We start from the raw sequence: 18,201 nt of genomic DNA, 5'->3' as shown, positions 1-18,201 counted from the left end.
CATAATCAAAATTAATTTTAAGCGGAAATCAACTCGATTGATTGTTTCTTTCACGTCACGTGTAGAATTTTGCACTCATATTGAGACGTCACCAACTGTGGGTGAAGCGCCACAAATTGAAACCCATGCTTAGCGCTCAGGGCCGTAGCAGTGAGGGTTCTTTATCGTGCAGACGCCTGCCGCGACACATACCTCCTGTTTTAAGGTTATGTCGAAAATACCCTTGATTCTCACTTTTAAATGCCGAGTGTTTGGAGAAGGAGCAATCACTACCAATGTTAACGTCTTAGGTTTGACACGGCCATGACACGAGCGGGACTCGCACTACCACTGAGCTACCGTGACCTTTGAAATCAATTAGAAGGAAAGTTTAAAGAGACAGTGATGTAAGTAGAATCAGTTCTAATTATTTGCAGGGAAGCACACGCTCTACTACCGAGATACTCTAAATATTAGCATTTATGCGATTCGATGGTAGAGGACGCTAAAATGTTAGCCGCTCGAAATAACTGCCATGTGCCTTATTCATGTATATTCATGTATATTTATCACTAAGAAGCCCACAAGTTTAGCTAAGTTGTTACTATCCCCAAGCGTTACGAAGTATATAATGATTTCCTGCCCTGTGTATCTAAGCCTAATTCTGATCATCGTCGGGAACCCACGATCGCTCGCTCTCCGTTTAGTTCACATGGGACACAACGCCGATATTTTCGCATAACTAATCAAAATGCATGACCTTACATGACCTATCGAGGACCAATATGAATCTCCGTAAGTATTCCTGGAAATCAAAGTGTCAGCTGTCATGACGACGCCCATGAAATTGTGTACGTTTATTTTTTGTGTCACTATGAAAGATATATAGATGAAAACTCCAGATTTGGCACCCAAAATGGTTGATTAGTTTGGTTAATACTTCACTTTCACATATGCCCCCCACCCTTTCGGAAATCTTGGATCCACCTCTGGTATGTTTATCATCATCACTGCTTCATAGCACGTGAATAAAATCAATCATACGTGTTATAATTTCAAAAAAATTATATGCAAATTTGAATTAAAATACGGTCTTACAATCCCGTTCACATGTCATTTTGTAATTTGCGTAGGTGTTTACACGATTCAGGTATGTAAAGGACACAATTACTGGTTCAAATTGTGCCGACACACAACTGGAACAAATTACGGCAGTACTTAATACACAATTTAAGTTTAACATACCTCGATAAACCAATAAAATACCAAGTCTGTTAAAAACACATTGCTCCCGTATGATGGATTAAAGTGGGGAGACTACGAGTTCTGAACATGTAGACATGTACATAGACTCGTATGCAGTGGTAACCGCTTGGTAGCACAGTCTTTCCCCCTGTCTTTATAGACACAGATGCACTCTCCACTTCAATAATGCAGACAAAGCATATCGCTGAAAGTTTTGTAACTTAGTAACTTTATAAACGTAGTCAAAATCGTCACTTCGAAAGCATGTTTTAAGCTCCCAAGGACTGGAAATAAGGGGCTTTTTCATTCGTTGAATATCGCAACAAGGAATGGTAAAGCGACAAATCGCATATAGAAGTTCATACACCTTCCAGCGAAAATACTGGCGTTGTGCCCCACGGTAGGTAAACGGAGAGCGACCGACCATGGGTTTCCGACAATGAATTTTGATACTCAGCAGCAGCATCAACAAGGTTTGTTAAAACACCAATGTCTTTATACTGGAAAAAAATGGACTTCCAAACAGTAATGTTATTTTAGGACCCACCCTTTGGTAAGAACCCTTATCTCGGGAATCCTTAAATTTACAATTTGGGTAGAGAATACACGTTCTTGTCAAATATCAAATGAGCTCGTAATCAACATTTGCGAAAGTAAAGAGGAAAATATTGAAACATTTTCCACATCACTTTTTACACTCATACGACTAATTTGGGATTATTACAGAGTGAGAACCCCTCTATTGGGATTAGGGGATTTTGGTAGAGGCCTTCAAGGCATATTTCAATAATGTCTCACTTTGTTTCCATCGGAATTCCAATAGATTGCTGGAAGATATGACCACCAACGAGTACATTGGTAATAGGAACTCCACCATCATTTATGAACTTTAGAGTACTTGTGCTTAAAATCAGACCGTTTTTTAACAAGGTATTTTTGTATGAGTGATAAACAGAACTTGAATATCTCCGAGGTACACATTTATTAAAGAAGCAATTGTTTATGTCTAAAAGCCGAATCTTTAATTTATCACGAAGATTAGATGTGTGAAGTTTTGATGCTGGGAAAGGTTTTGATATTTTAAATTGACTAAAACGTTCTTTGGAATTTTGTGTTGTCCGTGATAACTTACATGCCACGTATACTAACACCTTTGATATTAAATAGAATTGCGTTTAGATTGTTTTTAAAGCGGCGAATTTGAATGCATGAGTAATAAAATGTAACTTTAAGCGAAAAATATGCATCTCTCTCCCATCCATATATAATTTGAATATTGTCCCGGGTCTGTGTGGCCGAATGGTTAAAGCATGCTCAAAATCACACGGGCTATCACCTCTGGTCGGTGCGGGTTCGAATCCCGCTCGCGCCGTTAAGTGAGAAAGTTTCCCAGTTTACTTTCGGAAGGTCGGTGGTCTCTTTCCAGGTACATTGTATCTGGGTTCTCTCTTCCACCAACAAAAAGTGGGCGCCACCAGACAACTGAAAAATTGTTAAGTGTGGCGGGAAATATCAAAACAATCAATCAACCTATGCATATTTTAACATATATATTAGGTATTTGAAATATATTGAGACTGTCCATTTCATGTGTAAATTTCCACATCATGCATATTTATTGAACGATTTAATTCATAGTCAAGCTGGTTACTTCCTATCAAGTCATCATGTAGAGTGAATTAAATAATTTCTTGATCTGAACTTTTAACATTTCAAGATTCCAGTACTTTACATGACTGTGTTTGCTATTTATACTCAAACGTCCAACAGTTGCATTCCCGTGGAGGATCCAGGTACGGCAAACTAACAACTCATCTTTATGATAAACGGGATGATTGCAGCTTCTCCATCACCAAATTCCCATATTTGTGTAGCAATATTCAATTATCACCTGTATATGATGTTTATATCTCTTAGCTGATTCAATACGCAAGCGCTTGTTCTGCGTACATGTATGATCAGTTTTTAGATCAAGGCAGGCTACTGACAAACAAGTTGATGACACAGGGGCTTCAATAGTCTCGTATAAAATCAGCATTTCGCAAATTGTATGGTCGTTATAACATTCTATTTTGTCAATACAGTATATGATTAGGTCAAGTGCTGTCTGGTTGTCTGAGGTATTTCATACCGATTGTTAGGCTGTTCTTGTCACACTGATTTTGTCTACGGATAAATCCGTTTACTTCATCAGGATATAGGGCTCACGGTGGGTGTGACCGGTCGACAGGGGGTGGTTGCTCCTCCTAGACACCTGACCTCACATCTGGTGTATCCAGGGATGCGTGTTCGCCCAACTATCTATTTTGTATTAATCATAGGAGTGATAAGATTGGTCACTGTTCGTTATGCTCACCTTTCATTAAGGGGTCTGTATTTGCTCAACTCTTAAATTTGCGTTCCTTATATATGTTATACGATTGATCACTGTTTAGTATGCAAGGTGAAGATAACGAACAGTGATCAATCTCATAACTCCTACAAGCAATACAAAATAGATAGTTGGACAAACACGGAACCCTGGACACACCAGAGGTGGGATCAGGTGCCTAGGAGGAGTAAGCATCCCCTGTTGACCGGTCACACCCGTCGTGAGCCCTATATCCTGATCAGGTAAACGGAGTTATCCGCCTATATTCACCTATTCATGAATTAATTTATTCGAGGTGATAACTTTATATAAATTAATTACAAGCAGTTTGAAATCTAGTTCTAGATTTTAGTACATATCCATGATACTAATATTTATACATGGCATTAGTATTTGATAAGTGTTCCGAAAGACTATTACGTATCAGGAAATGTTTATAAAGGAACATATTGGTAGTTCATTTTGATATTTTCTACCAAATGAGAGCATTTTCAATACATAGATATTTATTATAGGTTTACTGATCTTTGGCATTAAAACATATTTCGCTGCTTCTTTGGCAATCATAGTAAAATGATCTTTAAAATGTACATCAGTTTGATGAATGGAAAGGTGAAGTTAACGATTCCTATAAATAATATGAAATGAAGACGAGGGTACAGACGGACACGTGGTGTTCGGATCAAGTACCTAGGATAACAAATGTTCCCTGTTGATCGGTGCCATCCACTCTGAGCCCTATATCTAGATCAGGTGAAGGGAGTAATGCGTATACAAAATTAGTATGTTAAAACGTCCAACGATCGGTATGAAACACGTACTTTTCCACATTTTCTCGGAACACTTAGCAACTACTGTCAGCATTTAATCTAATACACAGTTCAAATATGTTCCAAATTGTATTATAAATATTCATTATGAAATGAAACTGTGCCACGCTTTAACTGACTCCTGTATTACGGTAGACAACAAATTATGACGAGTGGGTTCCGAGATCCCGATTTTAAACATTATATTAATTATATTGATTATAAATTTTATTCTTAACGGGTTTGTTAGTTTGGTAAGATGAAGGACGATGTCCTTATGAAAACATTATAAAGACTCCTTGTTACTTGTTGTACGAACTTGAGCACCATACCATGCCATGATATGTATATGTCTAAAATTGTAACCTGACGAAATATGATGACGTCTCTTGATGAGTGAAAATTCTCGAATGTAAATATGATTAAATGGAATGGAAAACAATATACAGAGGAAAGGAACAAACAGAAAATTATTAAAAATAAGTCAGTTGGGTTACATCTCTGAACAAAAATGGTGATATGTTTAAATGCAATATAAATATTGTCCACGCCAACATGCTCCTTTTTTGCTATCGTTACTCAATTTTCCAGAGAGAAACTATTGAATATTTCGATGCGAGGGGGAATTCGTGAGGGAAATCAAAAGAAACAAAGCCTAGGGGTATTGGAAACTTGGAAGTATTAAAAATTCAGACCAACAGGAGATTTAATATAAAACTTATACGGTACCAATGTTGATGCACCAGATGCGCATTTCGACAAATTATGTATCAGAATTGATAACTACATCTATATACATGGTAACCAGCTCGGTAGCTAATTTCGGCCTTAGATATATAGATATGATGTGGAAATTTATACATGAGATATTCCAAATATCTAATATACAATTTAAACTATTTTAACAGATGTTCTAAATTAATAACCGAATTATGAGATAGATACATAGATGTGTTGTTTGAAAGTAAAGTCAGCATTCAGGAGAAGTCAAAGAATAATGTATGGGAACATATGTACCAGAAAGGTTCATATTAGCATGTTTTTTTTCTGCAGTTAACAGAGAAGTTTTTAAAGGCAGAGTGTTGTTTTTTCTATCCAAACATTCTCCACATTACGTTCTCACACTCTTTACATCTCATTCTTCACTCGCAACACTGAACAGATATATGCCATATACCTTTTTGTTTGCAAGAGTTTATCGCCACCTAGGAAACTGCATTAAATTGAAATCAACATACTTTCAAATCTATCCAATAGAAATAAAATACTACATAGAAGATATAAATTGTGGTGGGCGGTAAATCTAGTACTGCCGAATCCCGACTCCCGACTCCCGATGGTCCCGGATTGCGATGTTTTAAAGATAATATTAAAACCGGTCAACAGAATTACTTCATACTTCTCGGGAACAATTTTTATGTCCAAATTGATTCTCACAATTAAAAAAAACCCAATAATAATAAGTATAAATTCTTAAACTTGAAATGTCACCTACTCAAAAGCGGTAAATCTAGTACTGTGTTATAAATACAAAAACCGAAAACGGACACCGATACAGGTACGGTTAACAAACATAACTCATAACACAATTAATATGATCCAAAGAAAATTACCATTATAACGGAAACAAATTACTTTTAAAAATTAATCAAATTTACTATTATTAGGCATTCTTTGTGTTTCTAAATTATGGCAGAACTCTAAGCCACATAAATTTTGTGTTTTCCCCGATTCTACGACGTGGACGTAGTTCTACCGCAGAGCCCTCATTATAAATTAAATTTAATTTGATGAATTCTAATTACACATCTATTACTAATTGTCTTGAAGAAATATTCTATTTTACATATTGTTCTATTTGTTAAGGGTTTTTTTTAAGTCAAAAGTACTAAATCATGTGTTCTATTTTGGTTCAATGTACGTTTATTTATCGCAAAAAATAATTCTATTTAAGAATAAAAATAAAAGATACGGTATCTAATTCTTTTTTATAATAACAGAAAATATTCAAAATGTATATGATTTTGTTGATATATGATTTTTAACAATGTTTTGATTATTTAATTAACAGTTATATAACAAATTCTGAGCCTTAATATGTGTAAATTTTAATCATTAGAAAATCAAGATAATAATAATAATAAATTCTTTTATTTAGACAGGATAGCACAATTAGTACAAATGACTAGTTTACATTGTGGTCCTGAATAAAAAATATTCAGACAGACAAATAAATGAGAGAATAGAAAAATAGATAACATAATATAAAATATATACATAAAATATACACACGATATCACTGGGGAAACACCCCCCCCCCCCCCCCCAAAAAAAAACCCCATATACATCATATCTATATATGACTTATTTGAGTAATAATGCTGCAAATATCATATGCTGATTTAATAGAGGTAATAGAACCACAGCTTCTTACAGACTCAGGCAACTGATTCCATAAAATTGTGGAGGATACCTTAAAAGACTGTTTATAATATTCAGTTCGAACTTTTGGTAAATATAAAATGCCACTATCGCTACTTCTTGTTGTTCTGGAACTATTAAACTTGGCTGACAAAACTAAAAGATAAATTAATTTCTTTATGTACATGTAAAATTGGTCCTTCAAAATTCTTATTAGATATTGTTTTGCTGGGGAAGAAAGAAAATTCAAACCCAAGTTTAGAAAATATAATAAAAACATTTGATTTTAGATACAAATATATAATATTTTTAAATAATAGATTTTCTCTTAAATAATAGAACACCCCTTGGAATTTCGAAATGTCATATTTTTTTATTGATTTGTTCCCATTAACACCCTCCCAACACCCCCCGAAAAATTTATTACACCTAGGATTTGTTGTTCAAAATTTATAGGCAATGCAGTTTGCCTCGCATCAGATGGTAATTAAACTAATTTGCTATGTAAAGGTTTTCACTTTCATCCGAAGTGGAAAATTTGTTATAAATGACCACTTTTGAGGAGGCAACATTTCAAGTTTAAGAATTTATCTATATATCATTGGGTTTTTTTATTGTGTGGATCAATTTGGACATAAATATTGTTCCCGAGAAGAATGAAGTTATTCTGTTGGTCGGTTTTGATAAATATCTATAAACAATCCAGGACCATCGGGAGTCGGGAGTCGGCAGTACACTATATAGGCCTACATGTATATTTTGGAATCATTAAAACTGTGAAAAAGAAGAAATACTTCTAGTCAAACATAAATATTTATTCAACATCGTTTTTTCTTTTTAAATTATGTTTTTAAGTATTTTTTTAAATCATGCATTGAATGAAAAGTGACCGTTTTCGGTTTTTGTATTTATAACACAGTACTAGATTTACCGCTTTTGAGTAGGTGACATTTCAAGTTTAAGAATTTATACTTTTTATTATTGGGATTTTTTTTAATTGTGTGAATCAATTTGGACATAAAAATTGTTCCCGAGAAGTATGAAGTAATTCTGTTGGCCGGTTTTAATATTATCTTTAAAACATCGCAATCCGGGACCATCGGGAGTCGGGAGTCGGCAGTACTAGATTTACCGCCCACCATAAATTGTTACTGTGGTTAATTATTTGTTCGGGTATTTTGATATGCATGACTAATGGGTGATTATGTCCATTACACGTCAGCTTCTAATCTTTAAATCAATATCAACTTTAGTAACCAATCAGAGCTTTGAAATACATGCTTGAGCATATAAATATGACTTTATTTTGCTATGTAGCAGCTTTGGTCATCAGAAAGGATCAACATGTGGTATTTAAAGGTATGTCAACTATAATTTTCTAGAACTTTATTTTAACCTTATACCACTGTTTAAGTTGAATTGTTTTACATTCTAATCCAGATTTTCCATTTCTATAGAGACGTTGGAAATCAAACCAGCGACCTACCCACTTGTCTACTGCAATCGGTTTATCTAGATTTTACAGTATTCTTAAGTTGACATAAAAAAATATTATATATATATATATATATATATATATATATATATATATATATATATATATATATACTATTGTTTATATAATTTACTAATATCTTAAGATCCATGTAATGTTTTCAGATTACGTGTAATAAAAATGACTTCCTGGCTCTTGAAATAAAATTTCCTTTTAAAATTTCAAAAATGTTCTGCTTTTGAAGTACAATATGGAGTTCATTAATTGACATAATCTGTGCTGTAAATAATCACAAAAAACATTACCACATATTTACCGCCTTATCCAGTGCATATCACTCATACGATATTGTTTGTATCCCACAATATATGTTCCTACGCTGCGTGACGTAATGTGCAAAGGAACTGGATCAGGGTGACAGAATTCCCAGAAATCTGTAAATATTGATGGGTATATGCTAATTGTATTCCTCAAAATTCGAAAACAATGAATCAGTATCTGAAGTAATTAGTTAAGATCGAGGGAACAGGCCTGTCATTTTCATTATGTACCCTAGATATCGTATCGAAAAAGTGAAACAGCCTGCATCTCAGCGTTGCATACACCCCTTGTTTTGTATCGTTAGTAACATATTCTCGATGATCAGGGACAGAAAAATAAATTTACCTCAGAGTATAGGGTTCACGGTGGTTGTGACCGGTCGACAGGGGATACTTACTCCTCCTAGGCACCTGATCCCACCTACGGTATGTACAGGGGTTCGTGTTTGCCCAACTTTCTGTTTTGTATTGCTTATAGGAGTTATGAGATTGATCACTGTTCGTTATCTTCGCCTCTTACTGAAAGAAGAAAATAAAATCATTCGTTGAAATGAAATGAAATCAGTTTCTTTGAAACTCAAAAAGAACACGGTTCATATATATATATATATATATATATATATATATATATATATATATATATATATCATTGATGAAACTCCAGTTCAATCCAGTCAGAAGTATATTTTATTTAGGATAAATGAAGCATTTGCTAGTTGCCCGATTCCATCGTTTAAAAAATAACAAAATGTATTTTATGAACAAATAAAAAAATGTTGATAGTGTTCTTTATATTGTGGTTGATAATTCATTTGTATCAACTTTCACCATATTTAGCTTTATGACTGAGTACGGTTTACGCCGATTTTGGCAATATTTCAGCCATTTTATGACTTATATTTAGTTTTAAAGGTGTGCCACACATTGAACGTCCGATTGTGTTCCTCATGTAAAACTTATGCGGTACCAATCTTGATGTACCAGATGCGCATTTCGACAAATTATGTATCTTCAGTGATGCTCAACCGAAATATTTGAAATCCGAAATAACAATGACGTTTTAGAGCTATTATAGGCAAAAACAGCATGCTAAAAAAGTGGAGTCAAATTCGTTCAAGGATAAGAGCTATGCCTGAGGGAGATAATCCTTAATTTTGAAATTAATTTCTAAATTTCATAACAGCAATTAAATATACATCCGTATTTTCAAGCTAGTAACAAAGTACTTAGCTACTGGACTGTAGAGACCCTCGGGGAGTAACAGTCCATCAGCAGAGGCCCCGACCCAGGAGTTACAATGTGAAATTTATACCGTACCAATTTTGATGCACCAGATGCGCATTTCGACAAATTATGTATCTTCAGTGATGCTCAACCGAAATATTTGAAATCCGAAATAACAATGACGTTTTAGAGCTATTATAGACAACGTTTTACGTCTTATTCTCCTAAGAATTCTTGTTTAGAGTAATTCCACCCTCCTGTGATGTCATAACATTTTGTAAAATCAAGGATTTATTTTGATTGATGAATAATAGGAACAATTTTTTGTTGGGGTCTTTTTCGATAGTTATTGTAAAAAAAATCGTGTTAAAAATAAAATATTCCAAAAGTCTAAGCTATAGATGAATACTCAATAATCAGTCCAAAATATGGAATCCAAGGACAATAGCTGTTTTTATTTATTTCTCTATCAAGTCTATTACGCAATATATTTCCATTATGTTTACAGACATTTTGTATATTTCTGTGAAGAAATGGTTTTATGAAATTGCTATGAATGCTATTATATCGTCATAACCAGTTTTTATTAAATTTTGATAACGCTGTTTTAGGAAAATAGCAATTTTCTGATTGTGATATAGGATTCAGTTTATGTATATCTCACATCTTAAAAAGTGTGATGACCTATATATTTTACCTGATAATTTGTTAGTTTGAACTCTAATAAATGGAAATGAATACATTTTTTAAACTTGTATCAGTTAAAACTGCGAGTATGGAGTTATCTTAAGAGCACACATTTTACTACGTACAGTACCTATGTTTGGTAATCGGAGCCTTCGCTTCCTGACCGGAAGGTTGTAGTTCGAGGCCGACTCGAATCTAAGACGTAAAACTAGAAAGTAATTGTTCCTTCGCTGAACGCTTAACGATTTGAATTGAGAGTTACGGGTCTTTTGGGTGAACACTTTGAAATCTGAGTTTCAGGACGAGGTAGACGTTGATATAAAGAATCAACATTCCTTCGTTCCCAAACGCATAGATAAACCAAAAATTATTACACTTCACTTACAACTGATGACACCTCAGTATGAGTGAAAATATTCTCAAAAAGACGCAAAATATACAATGAATGAAAGAAGCCTCTATGCTTAATAAACATTACGTTGAAAAATAGTTTACCTTCAATAAATACTTTATTTGCAAATATAAAAACGAATAAAAAGTGTACATGTTTATGCTTCTGTTTATCGAAACAAGTGTTCGAAGTTGGTTAAAATGTTGTGCATGTCAATTTTTCGCTTACTTATATTTCTTTCTTAATTAAACCCACATCGTGTACGAAATCCAATGATATTCCTTCATTAGATCTGGTTAACAGTGATCGTGGTGCTTGTAATCTTCACCTCTATCAATACCAGCCAGAAACTGGACTTGAAGAGGCATGCCAACGCTAGACGTAAGGGTGGTTTTGCTATATTGATTTATCTTGATGAGGACCATACTCCATGCATTATTTTACCTGCTCGAAATAGCATTACAACATCATTGTATGAATTACAATCAAGAAAACGAATCGTTATTCTTTTTAATTCTTTTTAAGTATCGATTTTATTCTACAAACCTGATAAATTATCGATTTTTTAGCATTTAAGGATTCAAAATAAAAATAAATGTTGTAAATTAAACCTTGTAAACAAAAACAATGTTATATTGACATACAATTTATTGCAAAACGTACTTTTTAAGTATTTATTAAATGATTGAAATATCAAACAGACATGCACTGTATCGTAAGATTCATTTCGTCAATTAGCATAACCTTAAGAAAAAACGCATTTGTAAACATGTAGTTTTCATTGAATCGACTCAAATATTCAATAGAAATGCAAGGTATGGAACAAAACTTTGAAGGTTGATTATAGATTTATTGATATTATAAATATCGGTATGAAATGAAACGATATTTTACCGGTAATTTGACACCGATCCTCAGTAGAGTACTAAGATAAATGTGTACATATAGCATATGATGTCCTACTGCTGCATAGACACGTGTATATTTACAACACTTTTTCAATATTGTGGGGTACCAATGTAGTTTACAATAAACCAAATCGCATTTTTCAATGTTTCATGTAAAATATGATTATAGATAAATAGAAAATGTTGGTCATTGAACATTTTGATAAATTTGATGCGTACTTTGTATTTGACGCATAGGACAACATATCATCTAAATGTTAATGAATATATATTTAGAATGGATTATTAATGAAATAAATTTTGTATCTGTTTTTGTACTAAGTGTAACTATGAATTAATTGTATGTGGAAATGTAAGAAAACATGGTTTTCGCAAAATTTCAATTTAGAAATTTCTAAGTTTATAATGGTTGAAGGGGTGCTAAAACACGTACATGATGGGTATCTGTGCATGTATGATTGAAGTCACAAGCTGTTACGCTATCAATCGTAAATTCTAATTGAGGCATTTTGACATAGTTTTAGCTTGCGACATACCTTTCCACAAGATGCATAAACTGACCAGTTTTATAGTCATAGGCATCAGTGTGAAAGATATAGTACAGACGGGAAAAAAGGGGAAACACTACACCATGATGACAGACATAACTTTCTAATGCTTAACTGTTTTCATGAAATGAAGATTTCCTGTTGTGTATATTCAATATCTCCATTTTCTGTATCTTTAGTAAAGTACAGCTGCAAACACAGCAACATGTGCAAGAACGGTGGAACATGCATTCCTTACAGAAGACATGGATGGTTCAGGAGATGCATCTGTCCTGAGGGTTGGACAGGCAGACGTTGCAAAGGTAAGCATTGGCGTGGGTTATTTTACAGTGTAGCTCACCGACTAATCACGAGGAATTGTAATATACTGGTTTCACGATCTCCGTTTAGAATATAATTTTTCCTGAATTCTTATCACATACGTAAAGTGCACCACATTATCATGCTGTGCAAATATTGCATACATGTACAAGTCCAATAGGACTTGACGCCTCTTACTCGAATAGTCAAATGCCGTTTGATTTGCTGAAACCAATTATATTCAGAATCTTTGTTCCCAGGGGAACCATAAAGGGAACTGCTATACTTTGAAACAATTGGTGGTAGCATTTCTCAAGGATGATGGGAGTTCCTAAATATATACATATGCACCAACACTGACTTTCACTCGCTTCGACAGGGTTTATGGCATTTCCTTATCGGCTTCAAGCGAAGCAAAATGTTTTAATGGCTGATTGTTTATTGTTTAACGTCCCGCTCGATAATTTTTTTACGCATATGAGACGTCACCATAATTTAGGTTTATGCTCGGCGCTTACGTTCATAGAGCACGGACGGATCTATATCGTGTCACACCTGCCCAAGACCTTGCTTTTTGCGGTATCATCGGAAGGACCGCCCCACCTTGTTCCCTCTTATGATATTGAGGAACTATTGTAAACCGGATACCCCAATATATATATTCCACCTTTCGACTATTTCAAAATGAAATAATTATGGGATTTGTTAGACGAACACAATGCCTTCCACTTAAAAATCACCCTAGTCATCGTACATATGTGCATAGCTATTTGAATATTACTTTAATTTTTTTTAAAAAATCGAGGTCAAATGTCACAGCAGGTGTGGCACAATAAAGATCCCTCCCTGTTCAAATGCGTAAGAGTCAAGCATACTAACTTCTTCATCGTAAATAGTGATGTCTCCACGTAAGAGAAAACAGTTTGGAGCGGGACATTAAACAATATGCATCCAATTAAACAGTCTCATCCAATACCTTTCCCACTTATAAAAACACCGTTCATCAACACTATTTTTCATTCACGACTTCGAAGTAGGCTCTTGGGATGTAACTGAAATGAGAAATGAAGAACGTAATGATGAAGCGATTTTCGTTAACTAGAAACACTGTACTTTCATAACGTTCATCATAATAATGCATGTAAGTTCGTTTGATATTTTAAATAAATAATATGGTTATGAAATTTGTAGTGATTTGACCATTATAGAAACGTAATTTTCCATCGTCATTATGTTTGAATGTAATCATAATTTCAGTTCCTTTGCCGAAATACGTATGTAAAAACAGAAAATTCTGTAAGAACGGCGGGACCCCCGTGTTTTCTGGGAGATTCAGACGATCCTGCAGATGTATTTGTACGAACGGTTGGACTGGCAGACGTTGTGGTGGTAAGTAGGTAGACTTGTTTATTTCTTTGTTTTGCTTCCCCTTGTAAATGTTGTGCTCAAAATTGAGACGACACCAGCTGTAGGATGATTGCACATATTTACATTTATTGTTATTGCTAGGGCCGCAGTCATGGTATCTTCAGCCGCGACTCTGAATCTCCGTTTTAGAGCAAAATTGATCATCATTTTGAGGCAGGAAATTTTGTTCTTGTAAAACTGTGATTTAATGTTTTAATGACATAAAAAAAATAAGATTGATGAACTTCTATAATGATTGATATTTGTGTTTTAAAACCCTATCCAGAGGATAAAAGGCGAAGATCACAAACACTGACCAATCTCATAACTCCTACAAGCAATACAAAATAGATAGTTGGGCAAACACGAACCCCTGGACACACCAGAGGTGGGATCAGGTGCCTATGAGGAGTAAACACCCCCCTGTCGAGCGGTCACACCCGTCATGAGGATCTAAATGAAGCAAATGTTTGTCTTCCCGTACAAAAAGCGGTTATGAACCTTATGCGTCACTTGGTCACCTCTTCTACATAAAAACTAATGATACCCAAAGACGACTTATTTCTGATGCAAAAATATCTGCCTGATTTGGAAGTCATTTTTCAGACTTCTTCACAATGTTGCTAGTGAATATCCTAGTACCAAAACATACGAGATTGGATGAAATCTATATAATCAACTTTGAAAAAATCAAAGTGAAAGGAAGTTAATACATTTTCTTTATGCAGGTGTGTGGATATTTACTTTCTGAGATTTATCTTTTCGAGTCATTTAAACAACCGACCACTATGAAATGATATAAATAAGCACAACGCTCACTCCTACTAGGCACTTGATCCCACCTCTGGTATGCCCAGGGGTCCGTTTTTGCCCAACTATCTATCTTTTATTGCTTGTAGGAGTTATGAGATTGACCACTGTTTGTTATCTTCACCTTTCATTTATGCATTCATCTTCAGCAACATTTAGCCCCCCCCCCCCTCTTTTTTTTGGGGGGGGGTACGATTTTAGAGTTTCAGTTAAGATTTTTTCGACAAATTTAACGGTACCTGTTTTCTCCGTTTGCTTCCCACCCCTCAACTTTGAAAATAGACGTTAAACTGTGCTTGAATTAACTATATCTGATACTAATTATAAATAACTAAATGCTTGTCGACAGTGAGTTGGCCAAGTTAACAAGAAAACTTGATCTCATCAGGCATACTAAATATAAAAACCACGACGAAATCGCAAAGGAAATAACAGTTCCGATATTCCATATTAGTATGAAACAAATCAGACAACATTTAGCCCTATGGCAAGTTCTCATACAAATTAAAATGATATGGCGCACTCTCATTACTGTTGATTTTGCAGAATCAAGATCGGGAATGCATATACAATGGTGATTCAAGGGGGTAGATTGTGGGGATCAAACCCCTTACATGTACGCCTTTGATATATAGTATATATGAATTTGCCATTCAGTCTGTGTGACGCATTTTTGCTATTAATTTCAGATAATTCAGAAGTTATTGACAAACAAAATGATGAAAACAGGGACTTTATATCGGTCATATTGAGTGACCATCAAATGCAGTATACTCCCTCTTACATTTTTATGACGACTCATACATCAACAAATGTAAATATTACTACATCTGAAGCACTTCCCGAAGATCATATAACGAAATTCAACTCTTCAGTGACAATCCCATATACAGATTTCGGAACCAATGGATCGTCTGATGTGAAAGCTATTCGTATTTCCTCAACAGAAAATATTACAGCTGCTCTAGGTGTCCAAGACATCACTACCCTCATCACTACAGAAAAGCTTGGTACATCATATATACTTCCAAATCCATATAAAGATCCCAGATTTGAAGCATATGCAGCAATAACAGTAACGGCGATTCACGACAATACCACCATTACAATTTCTGATTGGGGGGAAACTACCTTCCCGGATTACACTCTCAATGCATTAGAAACGCATGTACAAGAGCATCATGGTTCTTTGCCAAAAACATATAGTATACAGTCCTCCAAGCCAGTGGCTGTTTTCTCCGGAATGTACTGTATGTCGGATGCAAATTGCAGTAATATTATTGAACAAATACCACCCTTCAATCAACTGGATACTGTATATATTATTCCGCCTAACTATAACAGGTTCCTAACGTATATTTTATATTTATCTAAAGATAACACAACCATTACCAGTATGAATAACGACACCATTCCAATCACAGGTGGTAAACGATACGATTATATAATGCTTAATGAGGTGGTGATGGTCATCCGGAGTGCAGATCCCATTCTAATGACAAGTTACGCAGTACAATACTTACCTTTGGGTGAACATAACCCGTATTGGACTGTGGTTCCTGGAGTTAATCAATACCTACCGAGGTATAAAACCGTCATACAAAGTGGATGGAACAATAACTACATTGCTATCATGATCAGAAAGAGTGCTGTTGGTGGTATGCGATTAAATAAGCAATCAATTGACGCTAATACAATTCGATTCGAGAAAAATGTGTTCGTTGAAGACCTGGAGTACTCGGTCATTATTGCTGAAGTAGCAGAAGGCGAGTTAACCTTGGATACCATCGATGGTACTCCTTTTGGTTTAATGGTGTATGGTTCTGGTGAACATGGTGGATATGGCTTTGCGGGCAACGTTATTCTTCGTTGATAACACGCGTTGATATCACAAGCCATGTTACTCAAATAATAAATATCAATGCAGACAAATTGCTACGTTTTGTCTATCATGATGAGTTGTTTGTTTTGTGTAATTCCTAAAATATCTGATATCGTATTGGTGAAAGAAATATAATGGTAACTACCAAGAAGTCAAAAACAGTCTAATGTTTACACATCTGATAACTGAACATTTTGAACCCACCCCGATACAAAAATCCCTACCCTTGGGGGTCCTCAAATTTACGATTTCGGTAAATAACTACCTGTTCTTTTTAAGCATTCATTCAGTCTCAATTCAATATATATATATATATATATATATATATATATATATATATATATATATATATATATTAGTACCGTATAAGTTTTACATTATGACCCCTGGGTCGAGGCCTCTGCTGGCGGACTGTTAGTCCACGAGGGTCTCTACAGCCCAGTAGCTAAGTACTTCGTTACTAGCTTGGAAATACGGATATATATTTAATTGCTGTTATAAAATCTAGATATTCATTTCAAAATTAAGGATTATCTCCCTCATGCATAGCTCTTGTCCTTGGACGAATTTGGCTCCAGTTTTTGGCACGCTGTTTTTGGCTATATTTAGCTCTAAAACTTCATAGTTATTTCGGATTTCAAACATTTCGGTTGAGCATCACTGAAGAGACATCATTTGTCGAAATGGGCATCTGGTGCATCAAAATTGGTACCGTATAAGTTTTACATATAGCACTAAAGAAGATGTTATTTAAGTGTTTTACACATAACAGTTGTGTACCAAGTTTGACCCCGTTCCGGATTTAGAACCCTTACCCCGGAGAGCATGTAATCTATAAATTAGGTAAGGCTTTTCTGCTCTACATCACTATGCATTTAGTTTGCCTTGCACATGTGCGGTTGTAGAGAAGAATATTTTTGTAAACGGTCCATTTTGGACAGTTTTTGCTCCGCCTCCGGGTAAGGGGTACACAACTCCTGAAATTCCCTCTTTGTCCCAAAGGTATGTCATATTGAATTTGAAAGGAATTCGAATGGTAGTTATCAAGAAGTTTGAAGTGCTGTATTTGTCACATACTTGATAACTCACCATTTTCGTCCCACCCCAATACTAAAATCCCTACCCCTCGGATCATCAAAATTACAATTGGACTAGACTACTCGTTCTTTCTAAAACGCATTTTGTTTCAATTTAGCATCAGTAGCACTGAAGAAGATGTGATTGAAACATTTTACACGTAAATACTGTATACAAGTTTAGCCCCACCCTGGAGTGAGAGCCCCTACCTCGGGTATCATGAAATTTAAAATTTACAATTCTGTTCTACGTCACTATACATTTAGTTTTTCTGTGGTTGATGAGAACAGGGTTGCATGGGTCCTGAACTATACAATGTATGTCCTT

The 18,201-nt window shown here is 34.9% G+C and overlaps 1 protein-coding gene across 1 annotated transcript; it reads left to right on the top strand.

Annotated features, from left to right (window-relative positions):
- Positions 1 to 12,643: 12,643 nt before the first annotated feature.
- LOC125663273 (IgGFc-binding protein-like) lies at positions 12,644 to 16,788 on the top strand. The gene is made up of 4 exons (XM_048895572.2): positions 12,644 to 12,700; positions 13,956 to 14,087; positions 14,208 to 14,220; positions 15,605 to 16,788. The coding sequence occupies exons 1-4, from the start codon at positions 12,644 to 12,646 to the stop codon at positions 16,786 to 16,788; spliced, it is 1,386 nt and encodes a 461-aa protein (XP_048751529.2).
- The last annotated feature ends 1,413 nt before the right edge of the window (positions 16,789 to 18,201 follow it).

Source organism: Ostrea edulis, chromosome 8, assembly GCF_947568905.1.
Source record: "Ostrea edulis chromosome 8, xbOstEdul1.1, whole genome shotgun sequence".
Classification (NCBI taxonomy): Eukaryota; Metazoa; Mollusca; class Bivalvia; order Ostreida; family Ostreidae; genus Ostrea; species Ostrea edulis.
Note: the sequence above shows the minus strand (reverse complement) of the source record. Positions and strands in the feature narration are given on the sequence as shown.